Source organism: Convolutriloba macropyga, chromosome 6 (genome assembly GCF_964194025.1).
Source record: "Convolutriloba macropyga chromosome 6, txConMacr16.3, whole genome shotgun sequence".
Taxonomy (NCBI): Eukaryota; Metazoa; Xenacoelomorpha; order Acoela; family Convolutidae; genus Convolutriloba; species Convolutriloba macropyga.
In genome coordinates, this window is record NC_134473.1 from 4,656,472 (window position 1) to 4,678,187 (window position 21,716).

General features: G+C 35.0%; 1 protein-coding gene across 1 annotated transcript in view; it reads right to left on the reverse strand.

The window, feature by feature from the left end:
- Nucleotides 1–3,841: 3,841 nt before the first annotated feature.
- Nucleotides 3,842–21,716, reverse strand: part of LOC142340652 (uncharacterized) — a 46,330-nt gene continuing 28,455 nt past the window's right edge. The window contains exons 4-8 of the mRNA XM_075391343.1: nucleotides 20,483–20,664; nucleotides 11,990–12,150; nucleotides 7,408–7,552; nucleotides 6,307–6,485; nucleotides 3,842–4,161 (exon numbers count right to left, since the gene is read on the reverse strand). Of these exons, the coding sequence (XP_075247458.1) occupies nucleotides 3,877–4,161; nucleotides 6,307–6,485; nucleotides 7,408–7,552; nucleotides 11,990–12,150; nucleotides 20,483–20,664 (952 nt within the window). The 3' untranslated portion in view covers nucleotides 3,842–3,876. The remainder of the gene's footprint in view (nucleotides 4,162–6,306; nucleotides 6,486–7,407; nucleotides 7,553–11,989; nucleotides 12,151–20,482; nucleotides 20,665–21,716) is intronic.

The following is a 21,716-nucleotide window of genomic DNA, read 5'->3' on the forward strand; positions in this document are numbered from 1 at the left end:
ATGAATACGTAAAAAAATGCGAAAAACGACAGAACTAATTATTTAATTACCAGATTTGAAGTATTTAAATAATAATAAGTATTTCATCACTTCCAGGTTCAGAAACGGACGTGCCTTTATAACCAATTTTTTTTCTCATTTCAAAAACACGAAAACTTTTTCATGAAATCAGAACTAAATTTTTGCTGGACGAACTATTTATGCATAATTACAAAAAAAATCAAATTCAAACGCATCGGCGACTTTATGTACCCAAATTAGGGATTAAATTAGATCATAGCCAAAAAAAAACAAAAACACCATAAACAACAGATACTTTATACGCTCCCTTTAATGTAGTTAATTATATTCTCGTGTTCCCTTATGAACTAATAAAGCAATTAACTTTCACTTGTCCAACTACACAAATTTATTTTTCGCGGTTAAAATCAATTTGATACAATTTTTTTTGTTTTTTTTACTGTTTTATGTATAACTCATAACACATTCAATTATAATGTCTAAATTGAAAAACATAATGAAAGAGTGGATCAGCGCCTTTTAGGAGTTTTTGTATCTTATAATTAGTCCAATACTGCATTGGTCTTCTTATTTTAACAGAGCGTACCACGAGACCGGTGAGACAAAAAGAACAAAAATCTTCTAGTTAGACTGAAATTTGATGGCTACAAGGGGTGAAAGAAACATAAAATTTGACTTTTCAAAAGATTTTTGTCGCTTGTTTTTAAAACTTCCACAATTTATTTGTTGGCAATAAAAACTTTACGGCAATACATTAGATTGATCCCCTGTTGACTTAATGTTCATATGGATGTCACATTTCACTCTTCATTTCGTTTTCCCAGTTTAACTCTAACAACTACGGGAACTTTCTTTTGCATGTTTGTGAAATAAACTGTGTATAAAAAATTATAAAATTTGTTTTTCATCGATATAGTTTGACTGACGAAACATTGATCTAAAGGTTTTATTCAGAGAGTGAATTTATGTTTTAAATGGTTATCTCATTTCTTAAAAGAGCAATTGAGAACGAAATAAAACACCGGATTTGTTAATTTGCGCCTAGCTTATTTTTTATTGAACCCATTTTTTTATAACCATAATAAAGTGATAAACCACAGAACGTAAAATAGCTATTGAATTTTATTATGCAATTCAAGACAACAGATTCATTACTACCGGGTCAATACAAAATGAACAGTAAAATTAAAATGTACAAGTGTATATATTAATACAGAAATGCACGAACCTACATCAATTATTCCTCAAAGTTTAGGGTGTTCTTTCTGTTTCATTTTTTTATTTGGGGGTTTGCAAGAAGTATTTGGTAACAATTTGTTACAGTTGGGGAAAACTACCATTTTGGGAACACACAGCTTTCAGGTTAGTTAAGTCGGGAAGCATAAAGATATTCCAAAAATTTTTTATAATGGAAGTTTTTGGCCGAAGAAGTTTACAATAAAGTAAAATTGTCTTTTGCATCATACCTAATTTGACAAATAAAGTATCGCAAAAAGGGTGGCAATTTAGAGATTGGACGTTTCCGTTTTGATCACATTTTTATACTTCGATGTTTACCTCTGTAAGGAAGACTTTTTCATTTAGTCAAAATGTTTGGCTTCAGCACTGCCTTCACACAAAACAAATTTAGGTTTAGAAGCGGTATTTAAATGACAATTTTAAACTCAACAAGACTTATTTACGTATTATTTAATTGTTGATCTGCTGATTTGATTAAAATTGTTATGGTACCCAAGTCAATTGTTAATTCAGGTTATGTGTATTTGAAAGTTAAAGTAAAACATCAGGTTAAACAAGTTTTAGGACGCTATCGAAGTAGCGTTCTTAATTCTGAGCATAAAACATAGACAAAATCATTCTTTTATGATAACGCTACAGCTGTAGTCTAGAATAAAAAAGCTGTTCATTCAACAAAATTAGCGTCGAAATATCTATATCATGCAAAAATACAATTCAGCAATCGTTGACGCTTCAGCTTTAACACTCCGCGACAAGAAGAGGACGCGTGTTAAAGTTAGGGCTGAACTTGAACACTCTGGTAATAAATTATTATTGATAAAAACATTTTGAGTTTGTGGCTTCTAATCCCTTCTGTACTTGTTGCACTACTCTGTGAATGGTAAGCTGCATTGTTTGTTAGGCAATCTTGTGAGCTGCTGTTTACTTGTTTTGAACGGATCGTATTGATGAATGTGGCAACTCATGTTGTTCTGAGTTTTAATTCGTTATATTGCGGTGGCTTGAAATTTAAAAGCTAATTGGAGTTTTTTGGCCAAAATATACAATCCTCCCGCACAACGAAAAGGCTTAAAATTATTGATTGTTGAATATTTTGTTTCCAGGAGATGAATAACTGAACCACTTTTTGATAATCTTAACAATGGGTTGAAATGTGTTGGCTTTGTTGCTGCGATCTTTGTGTTGTTCAGTTCTTCTTCATCTATGACTCGACAATTATACAGCAGGGCGAGTCAATGTACCTGCTGCTGTATGAATGTCAAAAGATCTTGGTATTCCATCGGCTCCAATATTTTTTTTAATTTTGTTTTATGTATAATTCATACCTCAATCAATTTTAATGCCCAACTTAAAACGCATAAGGCAAGAGAGGATCAGCTCCTATAGAGAGTTTTTGTATCTTATTGTCAGTTTATTATTGCACTGTTCCTCTTATTTTCATAGAACAGTGAGCAAAAAAAGAACAAAACACTTCTAGTTATACCGAAACTCAATGGCTACAAGGGGGGAAACGTACAATATGACTTTTCTTTAAAAAAATGGTTGTCGCTTCTTTATAAAACTTCAAAAACTATTTTTGTCATGATAATTAACGGCAATGTACTAAAATGTTTCCTCGCTAACCTAATCTTCATATTGGTATCACAGTTACTTCATTTTTTGGTTTATTAGTTTCAACTTTAGTAGCCACGTGCACTTCTGTTCTCTTTGTTACAATTTGTACAAAAAATTGTGACAAATAACGAATTTTGTATTCCATTGATATTGTTCGACTGATGAACTCTTAAAAGAATGATGAACCCTTAAAAGAAAGTGGATTCAGAGAAAGGATTGTTCTGTGAAATGAATATGTATCTCATTTTTCAAAAGAGCATTTGTAAACTATACAAACCACTGGATCTGTTATGTTGCGTCGAAAGTAATTTTTAGTCAGCCCATTTAATTTGTTTTTACCCAAAAAATGTTCTAAGCCACAGGACGTAAATTAATAATTTAATTATATTATACAGTTCAGGACAGCAGTTTCATACTACCGGGTGAATACAAAATGAATTATAAAATTAAAATGTATAAGTTTATATTCTGATACAGGTATGCACGAACTTAAATCAAAATTTTTTTGTAATGGAAGTATTTGGCGTAACAGCTGTACAATAAAATAAAAATTGTGTATTGCAACAGACCTAAATTGACTGATATATTTTTGCAAAGAAGGGTTGAAAACAACGGACAACGCACAAACGGAAAAGATCTCAGGTTCAACATTCTTTCAATACCTCTTTTTCTTCTAAGTTGGTAGCAATAGCAGATGTGAGATTGCCTCTTTGAAGAAGAGGGTACACAGAAAGCTTTAAAAAGCATTCAAACGGAAAAGCAGAGGCCTAAAAGAAAGACCTGCTTCCGACCTAACCTAAGAGAGCATGTTCACGCGTGATCAGTCAGTCAATCACACATTTGGATTTTTGAGTTATTTTCAATCTCAATTTTCAGAAAGATTCCTAGCCTTTTTTAAATCAAATAATAGGTACTTGCTGTATAATCAAAATAAAATATGTCATTGAATTTTAAATTGAGCTTCGGATCTAACACGAATTTAGAACTATCAATATCGGATTTTTAAATCGAAGGTTTATCTGCAAACAAATCATGTTCGTCATTGTCCTTATTTGGCTGTTCTTTTTGTTGTTGACGTGTCTCATAATCTAGTAGTTCCCTCTCAGCTCTCCTGCGAGCCCTTTCAGTCTCGAGAGGGGTAGACCGGCCATCTTTTTTGTTCTCAAGGGCGCTACTCTGGTGCTTGGCATCGCTAGCTGCAATCCAATTTTGGGTTGCTTCTAATAGAATTGCGTGAATTTCTTCTCCATAAATGTCCTTGTCCTCTACAATGTCCAGAGGGGTATCCTGTACAAAATATTTTAACCCAGTGAACTGAAACTTATTAGACATTGATGAGAAACATACTAAATCTTGTCAAATCTTGCCAAGATCTTGACATGGTACTTACCATGAAAATATCAAGATTTGTACGAACTTGCAAGATCTTTGCGTGAGTATTAAAAAACAAGATCTTGGCAAGATAACCTAGAAAGATTGACCATGACATGGCAAGATATATCAAGTTGTACTTAAGTGTTTGATTGTCAATAGGATGTGGTACCAAATACGTAAAAAGATCCGAAAACAAACTGGGCAATATTTGACGCCTATTGGGGGTATAACAATGTTTGGAAGAATAATTAGTGCCGTCTCACCTGATTCGATCCTATTTACTCTTGTTTTTTTTTTTGGTACTATGTCCTGGTAGTAGAATTGATAATTTTAAAAATCGGACTTCACCAACGTATCTCTGTTACTGGGCATAAACTCACGAAAGTATCAAGAGCGCACGAAGGCCTTGACTAATGCACATTCTATCTGGAACAACTTGAACAGACACTTTCCGTCTGGGGCGGTATCAACGTATGTAATAAAAAAGCCCTTTACTCTTCTATGTAAAAAAACATAACAGACTAACGTCGGGCGAATTGCTCTCAAACGACCGGCGAGCGGTTGGCTTCGTCAGTAGCTAGCCACGGTTTAGTGAAGCTAACTTTAGCTTGATTCGACTCTTCAGTTTTCTAGCCTTGTTAGTATAAAAATCAAATAAAAAACAGATACTTTAAAAATTTGCAAATTATTGCAAAATTTAAAAGCTTCCAGATTTCGCAGTGAAAATGTTCAAAACCATTTTTCGTCCCTGGAGTTATGTCGACTAATCCATCTGCAAGATTTGAAAAGCTTCGTTGGCCAGTAAGGATCGTTGAACTCAGAAAAGGCCAAAAAAATTTAAAAATTATGGAAATAATCGCAAAGTTTAACAAAATCTGGCTAAAATTCAAGATATCAAAATCTTCAAAACCATTTTATTGTCTCAAGAGACTATCCGGGATCCATAATGCAAGCTTTAAATAGATTCAGTGGCTCAAAAAGATCAATAAACTTGGAACATGATAACAATTTTCCTCTAAGAAATCTAAAAAAATCAAAAACTTCTGAAATTTGTGATAATAAAAGTTGAAAACTAATCCATGACCAAAACATATTTGCACTAACTTATTATCAAACCCTAACGGAGATTTTGTGTTATGCTGAAAAACCTGAATATTAACAATAAATGTCAAAAAAATTGAAAAAAAAATGCAAGTTTTGTAAAAAAAAATGCTAAAATTCGTGGTGTTGAAATCTTGAAAAACATTCCATTACATTTAGAAACTATAGAGTAACCTATTTTCAAACCCTAGAGGAGATTCCTCAGCTCTTGAGGCTGCAGAAACCGAAAAACCGACAAAAAATATCAAAAAAAATTGAAAAAATGCAATTTTTTTCAAAAAAAAAAAAATTGCTAAAATTTGTCATTTTAAGAAATTGAAAGCTATTCCATGGCAAAAAATTTTTTTTCAGTAAATCATTATCAAACCCTTGAGGACGTTTTCTGGTCCCTGCGTCTGGAAAGACGTAAATAATGAAAATGCCAAAAAATTTGAAAAAATTTGCACGTTTTGTCAAAAAAATGCTTAAACTCGTGATGTTGAAACATTTCCACTACCACTAGAAACTACGCAGTAACCTATAATAAAACCCTAGAGGAGGATCCTTGACACCTAGTGCTGAAAGAGCTCAAAAAATGACAAAAAACAGTGGGGTGGGGGGCAACAGCGCGGTGGGGGGTGGGGGTGGGTTCAATAGAATAGTGGGGGGGGGGGTCAACAGTGGGGGTGTCTTCAACCTCTAAGAACCGCCCCTTCACACCATAAGTATATGTCTCCAAAACAGTTTGAGCTGAAACAGACTTGAAAGGCTCGAAGAGCACTTAATGCCCGCTGGGCGCTACCTGTTTATCCCGTTTTTGAGGACGAAAAGTCAAAAGCGTCAGACCAAAAATCGGTCAAGCGAAAAATCGCATAAAACAGACCCCCCGTGCGCTTTTAATTGTTTAATCAATAACGCATTAACCTGAGGCTGTTCTCTGGTATTATCTGGCATTCAGTGAAATATTACTTAACTTACGTAAATATTGTCGACCAGAACGGGGTTCGAACCCGCTTTCAAAAGAGCCCTGGCCGAATTGACTCTCTCGTACTCGGCGCAGTAGTGAAGAGGAGTCCATCCATGTCTCCCTGGCTGGTTCACATAAGAACCAAACTTGATCAGGAATTGGACTATAGTTGCATTGTCACTGCCCAAACCTGGAAACAAACCCAAACCTGTAGAGACTAAAGGTTCGGAGTTTCCTTATAAGATTAGGCTGAAACCAGGCAAAAACAGCGTTATGGCTCAAACTGTCCATAAGAAGTCCACAAAACGAGTAGCTAGAATGTTCTGAATTTAAACTTCTCACTGTAAAATTTGACATGATCAGAGTAGAATTACTTAAAACACTCACGTGCACATTTTAAAAGTCTGCAGTGCCAGAAGTTAAAATGCCAGAAGTTGCTACTTAGCCAGAAGTTGACTTCCGTTGACTTTCGTCGTTTTAAAACGTGCGCGTTTCGTGTTTTAAGAAGTCCTAATGGCGAGGTACACTGCCCCGAAAATGTTTTTTTTTGGTCATACCAACTATCTCTCACTAGTGAAGCCTGTCTAAAAACTTATCGTGAACGAACCCAAGTCTGATAGAGTTCCTTGCTCCCAGATCAATATTGTCAAATTGGATCTATTCTGTCCCCCCCCCCCCAGTACGTTATGCGCCCCCCAGTTACAGAGCACATGTCATTACATAGTAAATCATTATGTAAAAATATGGCACGTGCGTCGGGGGGTGCAAATAATATGTACCCACTAAGCTGGTGGGGCACAAACGGAAAAGATCCCATAAATCTTTTATGACCCCCCAAGCGCGCGTGCTATTTTCTTACATAGTAACATGCTATATAACAAAATATAATTTGCAACGGGGGGTCATAAAGGATTTGTAACGGGGGGTCATAGCAGAATAGATCCGTAAAATTTAGGGGTCTTTCCCATTATAGCCCCCCTCATGAAATTATAGCCCCTCATTATGGTATAATTACCATGATTTTTTTTGGGGGGGGGGGCTATAGGTTATCTGACCACTAAGCTGGGGGGGGGGGCTATAATGGGAAAGACCCAAATTTAGCAACTACTAACATGCAACATGTATTGCAGTTTCGTTCAGTTTGTTGAATGCCCGAGTGCTGGCTTTGAAGTCAAGCAGAATGCGTACGATGTGTTCGAAGCCTTTGGAACTGGCGAACATCAGAGCTGTGTTGCCGTCTTTATCCTGCTGGTCAACCTATAACGCATCACAAAATAGGCAGCATTGGGTGACAGAGTCTGGAACACGCACGTGCAACTTTCTAAATGCCAGATCTTTTCAGTGCCAGATTTTGCAATGCCAGATTTTGCTACAATTAAGGCCAGATTTCAGGCTGCAAGCGTTCAAGTTCTTGTTTCAAGTACAGATTGCGTGACGCTGATGAAATCACTAAGAATGTCTGGCATCAATGGAGAACTATGTAGGGATTTGAGATGCTCGCCAGAATTTTGAAGATAGTTAGTAAGAAGTTACCTAACTCTGCTTGTAACACTATCTTGATAGTTTGAGATCAGGTACTGAATCTATGAAAATGTGGTTCTGTAGAATCCGACACTGCAGAGATCTGGTATTTGATTTAAAACAATCTGGCGTGTTTCAAACTGTTTTAAAAGATTGTTTTTATAATCGGCAGTTTTTTCTGCTCGGTCGCTGTATTACACAGTAAAACTTTTTAAGAAAATTTTTGCTAGTCTTCTGTCATCTGTCATCTATATCTGCTATTTCTGTCTATATTTCTGCAACTTAGATCAATGGCGATAAAACTTAAAATCATTATTTCATTACTACTTTATTTCAACACCTAAACGATAGCCATGACCATGCGTTTTTTCTTCGAAAGACAACAAAGACGAGGCTAGTTAAATGTTGGTCGAAAGACATTTACCACCGTGTTGTAAGGAGGATTGCCCAGAAGGAAAGGAAAGCTGCCTCGGACGCTAAACATGGAACCACAGGAGTTCAATGGTAATAGGTTCCTGGAAGCCCTGACCCGAACAAGGTGGAGAAGTATAATAGTGAAACCGTTACTGCACCATTCACATTGTCCCTACGTGAGTACGACACCACAATCATAGGGGAAAGCAGAGAACTACACGAAGGTGTACAGATTGTGAAGGATGTGATGTCTCAATTTAGGAAAGAAACAATGAAGACAAAGAGGAGGTAGCGGTCTTTGGAATGAAAGAAGCGGACGAAATAAGGATGCTAGGAAGCTGGTTAGGCCCAAAGGAGGATACGAAAAACCGGAAAAAAAGAACTGGAATACTTTGGGCAAAATGTAGACCACAACTAACCAAGAGCAAATTACCAAAAAGGAAACAAGCCCAGGTGGTGGAAGCATGTGTTGAGAGTGGGCTCCTGTTTGATTGCGCGGCAAGGCCATGGTACACTAAGGAGATCAAAACACTACAATCTTGGATCGACAAAAGGTATCGCCATATCTGGAGCAACAAAACGGGTCCTCCCCTTATACAAATGGAAAAGCAAAGTAAAAATATGCAAGACATCAGGAATATCCTCAACATCAAATCGATCAGGTGGAAGACAGAGAAAAGAACACTAGAACGTATCCGGCATGTCCTACGAATGAGCAACCAAAGAATAACAAAAATCGTGGTCCTTGGCTGGTTTGGTAGCCTAGAAGAAGTAAAGAAACGCCAGGTAAAAAGAGGGAAACACTGTTTTATTGGAGGAAACTCCTTAAAGAGGCAGCGTTAACTGGGCCGAGAAGGGAACCATCACTCAAGACCATCAAAAGTGGAAAGAAATTGTAGGGAGGAGAATGGCACATCTGGAAATTTGGGAACGTCAACAAGCACATAATCATCAATTACCGGAAACAGTGGAAGAGAGAGACTTCAAGACCAAAACACCTAATCTATAATGCCCAGAATGTGGAAAAGTATGCAAATCAAATGGTGGCCTTAAAATTCATATCAAACATATGCATTCCAACTCGACCAAAACCTTCGAATGTCTGAACTGACTGTAACGTACACTTAAGATCCGAACGAGCCATGAAGAACCATCTGAAAAAGTGCAACCCGGCTGACGAACGGAGCAAGTCCAGAAGATACATTCCAAGAACAAGAACATCCAGATGGTGCGGCGAGGAAAAGTCTGCAACCAACATGGCCCGACATGAGGATCGATGTAAATCAAGGGGAGAGGGTATGCCTCCAAGAGACCCGGAGGCGAACACCTAAGGAGAGGAAAAAGGTAAAAGTGTATGAATAAATCTAAGTTTAAAGTTACTTCAAATGCTGGCTTTCAATTTTATTGAAAAGTGGAAAATATGTTATATAAGTTTGTTTATTATATTATTCAAAAAATTGGATTTTTTCCCATTTAGGCCCCCAAATACGTTATGCAACCCCAGATTACAGAGCACGTGTCATTGCATAGTACAAAATAAAAAAATACGGCACGTGCGCCAGAGGGAGGTGCAAAAAAATCGCACACACTAAGCTGGGGGTCAAAAATTAGAAAAATCTCCACAATCCTTGAATAGACAACCTAGGTGAAAACTATCTACAATTTTCCCTTCCAACCAGCTGAGTTTTTAAATGCAAAACAGTTCTAAACAATTTGTCTAAGCGCTACGTCATGAAGTAGCAAAAAAAATTATTTATATAAATTTTCCCTATAAATTAAAGTAATGACCAGAATTATATAGCTCAGGAACATGCTGTTACTTGATCCAAAACGTTTCATTGTGCAAATAGCCACTTCAGCATATTTTCTACCAATTTTGCCCATAAGCATTTACTTCTCTCAATTTCACAACATGAATCTGAGAATATATCGTTTCCTAAGATTACGTACAACTATGCCAAAGTAATACTATGCCAAAGTTTAAGAGTGCCAAAACTGAAACAAGTCGTAAAAGTGCTGAACGTGTCAATACCAATTAATTATCAATTTAATGCCAACATAATGTATTTTCAAAGCAACCAGGACACGCTGATCAGTAGTTCGGTTGTGATAGATTCATATCAAGTCCCACGGGTTGCTGAGGCATGGCCATGTTCTGCCAATATCATTGTTAGCGTTAAATAATTTGGCGCTTCACTAATCTTGTCCTAATAAATAATAAAACCAAACTTCATTGTGACTAGTTCAGAATTTTTGCGCTCATTTGAGTTAAAGTGATCTGATTGGTTGAAATTTATCAGGTGAAATTATTGAATAAATTTTCGGCACTCTTTTAATCGCCATTGCGTTCTGTCAGTATATTTGTACGTCACTTTTTCTAAAGAACACTTAAAATAAAAGTCACGTCTCTTGTTTCCTGACATCTTCCAGCCATCAGTTTTGAGGAAGTTCCAAAATCCCACTGAATTGAAATTTTTGATTGACTTCCTTTTATCAACAGTAAAAACTTCAGTTTCTGCTTTTCCAAAATTTTTGTTTTCATAATAATGTATGCACTAACCAATTAGCTTTTTTGTGTAGTGCTTTTAAAGCCTTTTAAATGGTAGGATCAGCTGTTACAAAAAAGATATAGCATAATAAAGGTGAAAAGAATAATTTTAGACGTTTACGTTCCACGCGGAGGTGGTACAGTTCTAACGTGGTTTTCATGTCGAATGAGTTGAAAAAACAACGCTTTTTCCTAACTTATATGGCTTGAAGACCAAAATATGAGCTAGTCTGGCCATTACATCTAAAACACAGAATTACAAAAAAGATGTAAATTATGAATGAAGAGAGTCATATTCTGCAGGGATGCGGTCATGTAGGCCGTGGAGATTGTTGACAGAACAAATCAGCACTAAATGAGTCTTAAGAGATTCCCTCTTTTCGAGACGGCTTCGGGATGACAATGTGTTGCTCATAGATCAAATATTTTAATACAACTTTTTATAATTACAGCCAACAATTTTTTACCTTACTCCAAAATGCCAGTTTTAAGCACATGAAACAGTCGATATGTTCAATCAGACCAATTTTTTTGTCGGTATTGATGGTGATTCGGTTTTCAGACGTAAGAAATCGTCGTTATGTTTGGTTTTCAAATGTAGGAAATATTCAGTGTTTGGCTTTGAAACGTTATATATCATCGATAGGCCGATTTCAAACGTAGCAAAAATCCTCGGCATGCTCAACTTTAAACTTTAAAAAACTTTTTATGTTTGATTTCACACAAGAAGAACGAACGTATAAGCAAACGTCGTTATTTATTTTTTTACTTACGATCACATCAAGACTCGATGAATGTAAATTAATGAACGGAATTCCTAAAATTTCCTTCAAGAAGTACATTTGATATTCGTACGAATAGAAAATTATCATGACACAGGTTATATTATACACGAAAACTCAAACGTTTGTATGAAAAAACAATTTCTTACGCTTCACAACAATAACTTCCTACTTAAAAAACAGAACATATCTATGATTCCTTACGTTTAGCTTTCAGAATTTCTAATTACATCTTTTGTCATTTTTATTCTAGACGAGGGTAGTCTGAGAAAACTTAATGACCTCTATAAGATCATACTAATAATAAGCTGATATGAAACGTTCCAGAACTGAGTTTGGTTTTTACTATTGAAATATGCCGGGTCAGCGTTGAAATGATCTGAGACACAATCCCGGGGGCAGTTGCAAACTATTTTTTCAAGAGCGTACCTCTGCGCCAGAAGCGAGCAGTATCTCGACGACCCTTGAGTGACCTCTGTAAGTGGCCCAGTGAAGGGCAGTGTGTCTATCGTCATCATTGCAGTTGTTCACATCTGCCCCGTTTTTGATCAACACATCTGATATCCGGTCATGTCCATACATAGCAGCAGCTAGTGACACAGAAAAATGAGTACTCTTAGTGTTTAACCCTAGCAGAAAAATATCAGTTTCCAAGCCAAAAAAAACACAACAGCTCTTCAAGCTTGTTCGTCAGTGTCGCTGTTTGCTGTTTTTGTTCGGTATTTAGCTTTAAAATATTTAGTCGGTATTGCCGTGATTTATGTGAGAGATTTTCAGCATCACCGTCTTTTAAAAAGGTTAGACACAATAACAAAAGTACTGAAGATTTCTTGCAATTATACTACTGAAAAACATTTCTTATAATTAAAACCAGTAAATTAACACACCAGATTTTTCAATGATTATAGCAACTAATTTTTCTATTATTACATCTGACCTCACCTAATAAGGCAACATTTTTCTGATCTGAGATGTCGCATTTATTGTCGGATGCATGTCGCAAAATGTCCTTCAAAACTTCCAAATTCCCTTTCGAAGCTGCCTGGAAAAGAGTCGACATCCTATTCTTCACATCGCCTCTCCAATCGCTGATGTCGCATACAAAAGTTACGTAGTAGATTACGGATAAAAAGCGCGTGGAAAAACGGTGGAAAACAAAGCAAATAATGAGTTAATAATTAATTAGGTAAGTCCATAAAATGAAGCTGGAGACACGCACGAGTAACAAGGAAGCAAAAATTTAACCATCATATAAATGCGCTGCAAGGAAAAGTAGTGCAGATATTTATCTTCTTTTGTTGAAAGGAATGAGCTCCAAATTTAACAAACTTCGCGTTGAAACTTAGGGATAACAAGGAGGCTCGGTAATGTGCGTACGCACATAATGTTCCGACCCCGCTCATCCACATTCTTGACTTAATTGGCAACCAAGTGATGAAGAGATAGAAAACTTTCAAAAACATACATATCGTTCAACAACCAATGGAATACAAAAAGCCACACTAGGGGGCCGATGAAAGTTGTTGATAATAGGACTATAGAAAGGACAATAAAAGGACAATAATAAAAATCAAACAACAAACATTATTTACGACCAAAACTCGATGTCTATAATAAAAAAAATCATACAATCAAACTCGCAAAAACCTAAACAAAACAAAAATTGCCCATCCTTCATTAGAAAAAATATGGACCTGTCCGCAATGCGACTGATTAACAGGTCGACAAAAAAGAGCAAAGAGGTGCGAAGTTCAAAAAAAATTCTATTTTTCAAAACAATTAATTTCACAGTTATTAATGTCATTAGACATCAACTGAAATCACTAAAATGATCATTTATATCTTCATTGAAAGCAATTGAGACATGTCATTATCCAATGTTCAATTGCTCAAAATTTCAAAACCAATGGGACCTACGATTATTGTTAAAAATTAAAAATAAATCAAAAATCATTTAAAATAAGCAATTATATAAAAAATATCAAACATTTTAAGAAATCTCGTAGTAACAGTAGCAACAAAGCGGCAAAAATGTGTGAAGCTGAATTCGTTATCAAGATTAAATAACTGCTCACTGGAAACAGTTTGTGACCTGTGTTTACAGAGACTGAGCTACAAATCGACTGAAAAACTACTTAAAAAAATGACAAGCTCAAAAACCCAAATATGTTTTTGAAAGCACATTTTTTCAAGAGTTATATCAGACTAACGATTTCAAAAAAGTGATGTATTAAGTTTCAACACCCCAAGAAGCCAATTGGGCCTGCCTGTTAATAATGAGACTAAGTCACGGCCCCACAAAAAATAACAAAGACAGAAAGAAGCCAAAATTTCAAACAATTTTACGACATCACAAGGTTCAAAACACTGTAATTATAAGATATTACCTGCAAGAGCTGTAGATTATCACTCATCTTAACATCAACGAGTCTTCTTTATAAAATGTCTATATAGACAAGAAAACAAAAAGAAACCCAAAAATTAGCAGTACAGAAATCTCGAAAACTTTTTAGGAAACTAATTGGTCGAAGCAATCAGTCACAAGGTAAAGCCAAACGCGAAAAAAATGTTTTAGTCAACAAAAGCTATTGAGATTTTTTAGTAGTATGTCTGAGTTTCATGGTGACGAAAATTAAAGCAAAACAAGACTTAAAAAATTCTTTAAATTTAATTTGGAAGTCGTTAAAACAAACAGCTGTAATCTGAAATTTTAAACTAGGTTGAAATCTACGTCCTGGGTCAGCACTCGAGACTTATCGTTATCAGTTACATGGAGCACAAAAAGTAAAAGAAAGACAAACACAGGCAAGCACAAAAAAATCCACAAAATTTTGCGAGATAACTGTGTCTGAGCCCAAAAAGCACAAAACTTTTCAACAAAAACAAATAACATATCCAGATACGCCTTTTTAAACGCTGTGAATTTTCCCTACTCTGCCTTCCTTCCGTTGGATTGTAAATATTTTGATAATTCGACGAGGAAACAAATTGAACTCACAAAATATGCAATTTTGCTTTAAAATGAAAAGGCCTAGTATCAAAACAAAGAGACCATTAGTTGAATATTGCGTTACTATATAACTCATAGAAAATAAGTTTCCGCCTGTGTTTACTGAGACTGCGCCCGAAGCTGGGAGAAATAAGATAGAATATTGGCAGTTCAAAAATTCACCGATATTATCTTCAAAGAAATATATTCAAAGTCATAGCAAACATTAGATAACAACTGAAAGAATCGTCTAGGCTCAATAATACCATTTAAAAAAGGTAACTGAATCTTTGTTTCGTGATACTAAATTGTTGGGCTACAAAAAGTATAACAAATAAAAGCATAACTCAAGAAAACCATAAAATTTTTGCAAAAACAATAAGTCAAAACCATGAACGTAACTCTATACTATAATCTCGTCGGACCTAGTTTATTGTAAATAGCGTCTATCATTAATGGAGCCCTGATTCAAAATTCTTTGTCAGTAGTTGACGAAAAAAGTTTACATAGCGGAAGTATTTTGATAAAAAAAAACCGCGCCCAATAAAATCTAAAAACTGTTTTATCGTAAGGACCCATGATGAGATCAAGATCGACCCAGCTCTTCCTGTGCGTCTGTAAAAACTCTAAATTGTTCAACGGGCTGCGAAATATATCAATTTGTTAATAACATTTTTCAGTTTGCCAAAGAAATAATGCATTTTGTATAATTATCGAGTTTAAATAGCGGAAGTATTTTGATAAAAAAAACCGCGCCCGATAAAATCTAAAAACTGTTTTATCGTAAGGACCCATGGTGAGATCAAGATCGAACCAGCTCTTCCTGTGCGTCTGTAAAAACTCTAAATTGTTCAACGGGCTGCGAAATATATCAATTTGTTAACAACATTTTTCAGTTTGTCAAAGAAATAATGCATTTTGTATAATTATCGAGTTTAAATTTGCGAAAAAAAACTGGCAAAATTATAATTCCAGAAGACATCGGGAGAACATCTAAGCCAGTGGGAGAAAATCTAGCGCTGTTTTGAGCTTATAAAAATATGGTCGCAGTGTTAAGGTGTTTACTTCCAGCAAATTTAAAGCAAGTGGGCTAAAAAAGCGAAATAGCAGAGATTGATACTTCTCTTTAAAAAAACATAAGCAGACTAAAGTCAGGCCAAATGCTCTCGAACGACTGGCGAAGAAAACAATTTAGAAGGGTAATAGGATAGAGAAACTTTTATGGTTCAAAAACTTCTGACCGGCGAGGGTTCTAACCCTCGAACTCTGATAAGAGTCAGCAACATTAACCTCTACGCTACACTAGCTAAGTACTGTCATCGCTCTCCATTGGTTTTATTTTAGCAACAGAGTTAATTTCTGAATGTGCGCAGTTCAAATCACTAACAAATCAAGCTTAAAACATCAAATCTTAACTTTTTATAATTCTCCGTTTTTGTAGCTCTTTATTTTAGACAACTGCTCAGCGACTTAAAGATCAGATAAAAATTGGAAGAAAGACTATCCGAGATTAAATAATTGCAACAAACTGAGAAAAGTCATATATTCTTGAAGCAGTAACACTAATTTTCAGTAATTTTTTCCCCTGTATTTTCGGAAAATAATTTTTAATGCAATTTACATATGAAATGTCTTGAATGAAAAAAAACAGTATATTTCAAAAGGTTATCGTTCAAGACCACCATTGTTTGCTGTAAAAAAAAGTAAGGGTTGGGGAAATATCGCACTTGAATTTTCGGAGAAAAATCAGTTTATTTTATCCTTCTCAGCTAACACTTTTGAACACTTTGAAGTTGAATTTATAAAATACTGCAAGAACAGGATGCCTATTCTTGTGCGACGTAAATTTTCCAACCGGCAGTTACTTAAGTTTCGTACTTTGTTCTGGGTATTTAGTCTCAATGATCTGAATAGAAAAACTACGTCTCTGCTTTAGCCAAAACTGGAAGTTCAAACAATTATGTCATCGCTCTCCATTGGTTTCATTTCAGCAACAGATTTAATTTCTGAATTTGCGCAGTTCAAATCACTAAAAAATCGCAGTGTTAAGGTGTCTACTTCCAGCAAAATTAAAACAAGTGGGATAAAATGCGAATTAGGTCCCATTTTTGACCCTAAATTCTTGCCAAAAAAACTCGGATCGAACAATTCGTCAACCCTACTCTATCTTTAGAGATGAAATCAATAACACTACAATTATCAATTTTAATATATTTTAGCAAAATTGACAAAAATCTGGGCAAAAATACCAAAAATGTGAATAAAAACAGCCTAATTTTGTCTAATGTTCAAAAAACTTAACACCTCGATAACTCACTATAAAAATTACTTCAATCTCTTTTTTTAATTTAAATTCTAGCATAATTCGTAACACATTGCGGAAAACGCAACAAAACTACTCAGCACAGAATTTTGGTGTACGGAGGATAAAAGGGCAAAATACGATCAATATAATTAAAACCTAATATTCATTGTCTAAGTTTTCTTGCTAAAATTCTATTCAAAATCAAAAATTCACAATTGGTTTGAACCACAAAGTTTTCTAGTATCAGCAATCATATAACTTTATTAAACAATAAGAAAACAAAAATACCATTACCTAAAGCATCAGACAAACAGTTTTCTTCGGTCTAAATACTAGAAGGATGGACTCAAAGTTTTGAAACCAAAATTCCAACTGATGGCGTCATAAGAAGAACTTTCACACACAGCCATTTTACTCAAAACACTTTCCAATTTTAACGAAAAACTTTTCTCCGTATCTGTAAACCAAGCGTTCTGCATTTTTTTCCAAATAGTTACTTTAGCAAACTAATCCTTAACAATTTTCCGCGAAAAATCTTTCAATTAACCGACATCATTAATGAGCGAATTTTCTTATTATTACTTGAGACCTTATTTAAATATGCCAGAATTCCAACGAGCCGTGTTATTTGTAGAAGCCATCTGCATAATGAGGTTTAAAACCACACAGTCATTTGAGGGATCATGCAATTGTTTACCAATTATGTTTTCTTTGATTTTTCTGCCGAAATAATATCTCGTTAAAATGTCTTGTTGAAAACAAAACATGTTAATGATATACTAATTAGGCTAGTTTACAATTGTACTGCTAGTTCCATTTAGAAGTGGCAGAATAGTTGCTTTTTCAGAATAACGAGCAAAAAAATAACATGATAAAATTGCAGAGATTGATGCTTTCCTTTAAAAAAACATAAGCAGACTAAAGTCAGGCGAATTGCTCTCGAACGACTGGCGAAGAAAACAATTTATAAGGGGAATAGGCTAGAGAAACTTTTATGGTCCAAAAACTTCTGACCAGCGAGGGTTCCTCTACGCTACACGAGCTAAGTACTGTCATCGCTCTCCATTGCTTTTATTTTAGCAACAGAGTTAATTTCTGAATGTGCGCAGTTCAAATCACTTAAAAATCAAGCAAGTACAAATTCATTCAAGAAATCAAATCTTGTTATAACTATTTTTATAACAAAACTTTTTATAACTCTTCGTTTTTGCATCTCCTTATTTTAGACAACTGCTCAGCGACTTAAGGATCAGATAAAAATTGGTAGAAAGACTATCCGGGATTAAATAATTGCAACAAACTGAGAAAAGTCATATATTCTTGAAGCAGTAACACCAATTTTCAGTAATTTTTTTCCCTGTATTTTCGGAAAATAATTTTTAATGCAATTTACATATGAAATGTCTTGAATGAAAAAAACAGTATGTTTGAAAAGGTGATCGTTTAAGACCACCATCTTTTGCTGTAAAAATAATCAGGGTTAGGGAATTATCGCACTTAAATTTTCGGGGAAAAATCAGTTTATTTTATCCTTCTCAGCTAACACTTTTGAACACTTTGAATTTATAAAATACTGCAAGAAAAGGATGCCTGTTCTTGTGCGACGTAAATTTTCCAACCAGCAGTTACTTAAGTTTCGTACTTTGTTCTGGGTATTTAGTCTCAATGATCTGAATAGAAAAACTACGTCTCTGCTTTAGCCAAAACTGGAAGTTCAAACAATTATTTAAAAAATGTAGCAAAATAAATACATCTGGGGCATAAATAAAATGGCGCTAGGAATATTGGCCCACAAGGGGGTCTAGCCGACAAGAATACAATTACAAATTTAGCCGACAGCTCAATGATGATTCGCCGACAAATTTGATTGGTCAAAATATCACTAGTATTTGTCCAACCAATTTACAATTGGTGTGCGGTCGGGTTGTCGGCTAAATTCTCCTTTTTTGGGTAGTCGGCTAAACCCCCAGTCAGCCAAATCGGCGATTGCCGAAATAAAGTATAGATTAATTCTCTGCAACCATACACTGACATAGATTTATTATTTATGTTTGTTTGGCACTAGGAACTGTCAACACGGGTAAATTCAAAAACCGGGCAGACTTGTAAACAACGAATGAAAAATATAGCACCCATAAAGATACAGTCAAAAAAGCACCATAACAAGCGGCAGTGTTGGGTTCCAACCATCCACTGTAACTATTAACTAACAACATTATTGGAGCTATCATTTCAGTTCTGGTAATAGATCTCTCAGGAATGGTTCCTGTACTTACAAACACTGTTTCAGTGATTAGTTTACTGAAACAGCCTCCCAGCAGTATGAAATAAGGCATACAGTTAGCTTTAGCACTCGGAATTAGTTCGAACATGGCAAAAGAGTAGAACCAAATGATGGCACATTGTATGAAGACATAGTAGACGTTGGCACGTTTCGGTGACTTCATTTGCTCGTAGATCTGGACAACTGAGTTTGAGAGGAGAGGAAAAGATCCCAGAACTCCGAAGATGAATCTGAATGTCGGAAGCGTGAAGTCAGTTCCTGAAACGCGAAAACAGCACGATGAATTCGGCGAGGTATAAAAAGTATTGCATTCAAAACGTAGAAAGTTTCTCAATTCGTTAAATATCCTTACATTATTAAAAGACAAAAACTATTTATAAATGCTGCAATTATTCACATCTTGTCATTCAGACAAATTGACTAAAATTCTGACCACTATCATTGTAAATTCATAAAACCATATAATTATACTATGAGTTCACGTAAATCATTTCTTATCATCATGAATCTTTGGCCATCATAGTCCAATAACCAGATCAAACTGTCATATATATATATATATATATATATATATATATATATATATATAATATATATATATATATATATATATATATATATATATATATATATAATATATATATATATATATATATATATATATATATATATGTATGTGTAATATATATATAATATATATATATATATATATATATATAAATATATATATTTAATTTCAAAATGTCAGAGACCCCCAAGACCCAACCCAGCACCTTCGAGTCTTTCTACCCTCCTCTTTGAATCGAAAACAGCAATCAGTTATCGATTGCGACTTTCATACACGGTATTTCAAAAAAATTCTAAGGCCATATGGATTTATTTTTTAGCTCATCGTCTCACCCAATGAGTGAAGAGACTAAAATTAACTACCAAACTAAAAGATCAGGCTGGTCATGAGGATTATACAGCAACATATTTGTTGGCCTTGAAAACTTTTTGCGAGTTATCAGTTCAAAATGTGAACCAAATGGTAAAATGTGATTTTTTCATGATTTGAACTGTGATGAGAATTTTGCAATTATCTATGATTCCATAAAGAGATCTATAACTAAGGAGTTAATTTACTTTCAATGCCTTTCATTACCATAACTATAGTTTCGTGTTGGTTTTCCGTACCAGCATAAAATAAATTTGAATTAGTGAGACTTATAATTTCATTATGAACCTTTTTCATCAGCCATTTATCTATCACTAATACAATAACGAATTCGAACACCATCATCCATTTCATAATCTCAGACCAACATCAATTAAGTACACAATTCTGAGTTGTTTTTTCCATACGTGGAATGTTGATGGCGATGTCCCAGAATGAGTACCCGAACAGGAGAGTGACTACGATTCCTAGGAATGAGGTGTACTGTATCTCTGTAGTGTCTACCATCTGGAACTGTATCCTACCAACTGCCAGTTTGCGAGAGAAGAACAACAGACTGTACGTGTCAGTCAGCAGAAACAGCACCAGCCTGTGTAAAAAACAAGTGTGATCAATGGTGTTTTCACAACCCCCAGTAAAACGAAATTTGAAACCTCTTGATAAGATCCTGTTACAGTTCTTCGGATCTATTCTGTGCCCCAAGTATTTTTATGCCCCCAATTACATTTTGTATTGTTATGTAGCAGGCACATTACTATGAAAAAATAGCATATGCGCCCGTATTATGCCCACTAAGCTGGGGGGGGGGGGGGCTTGCAAGATATTCGCGTGTGCCGAGAAATCACATTGTATACCAGACTTTTATTAAAGCATTAGAAGATCTATACTCAAAACTTAGATATAAAAGGTCTTGATACACAGTTTTGCCAACAAAGTCAAGATCTTGCATGTCTCGGAAAATAACCGGGTTATAATTTAAAATTTAAGCACAGTAAACAGCGAACACTAGCCAGCCACTACTGTAAACAAGATTTAAAATAACTTTCAATAGGATAGTCGGTTTTTTTTTAAAATTCACTTTAGGTAATTTTAAATTGCTATGAAAATGCTAACGGGTTGTACATGTTACATAAAACATTTGTATTATCTGTGTCTCAAGTTGTTATCAAGACCGCGTCGAAATATTATACACAAAAACCGTTTCAGATGCCTTTCTTTAATGAAGCAGAAGCTGTAAATTTCCCTAAGCAAACAATTTAAAAAAGAGTCTAAATTCATACAAGAAAAAGGACTTCAGGAAAAAGGTCTGCAATTACCATAGCCGATTTCTTAAATCAGCAAACAGCTGTTTTTCATACATGAAGATGTGAACCAATAGCACAGTTTTCATTCACCTTTTCATTGTTCGCTTTTTTATTTCAAGATAACAGTATGCGACATTGCTGCTTATCTATCGAAAAGTTTCCATAGTCTTACCGCAATTGAGCAGGTGCTATGTTTAAAGAGACAACCATCAAGGTATCAAGGTATCTTCATGTTCCTGTACCTTGATGTTCAGCCCATTTGATCAAAAAATTTGCTTAATTGACCAAAACTTTTGTTTAATTGATAAAACTTCACAATCGTTTCCTTTCACTTTTA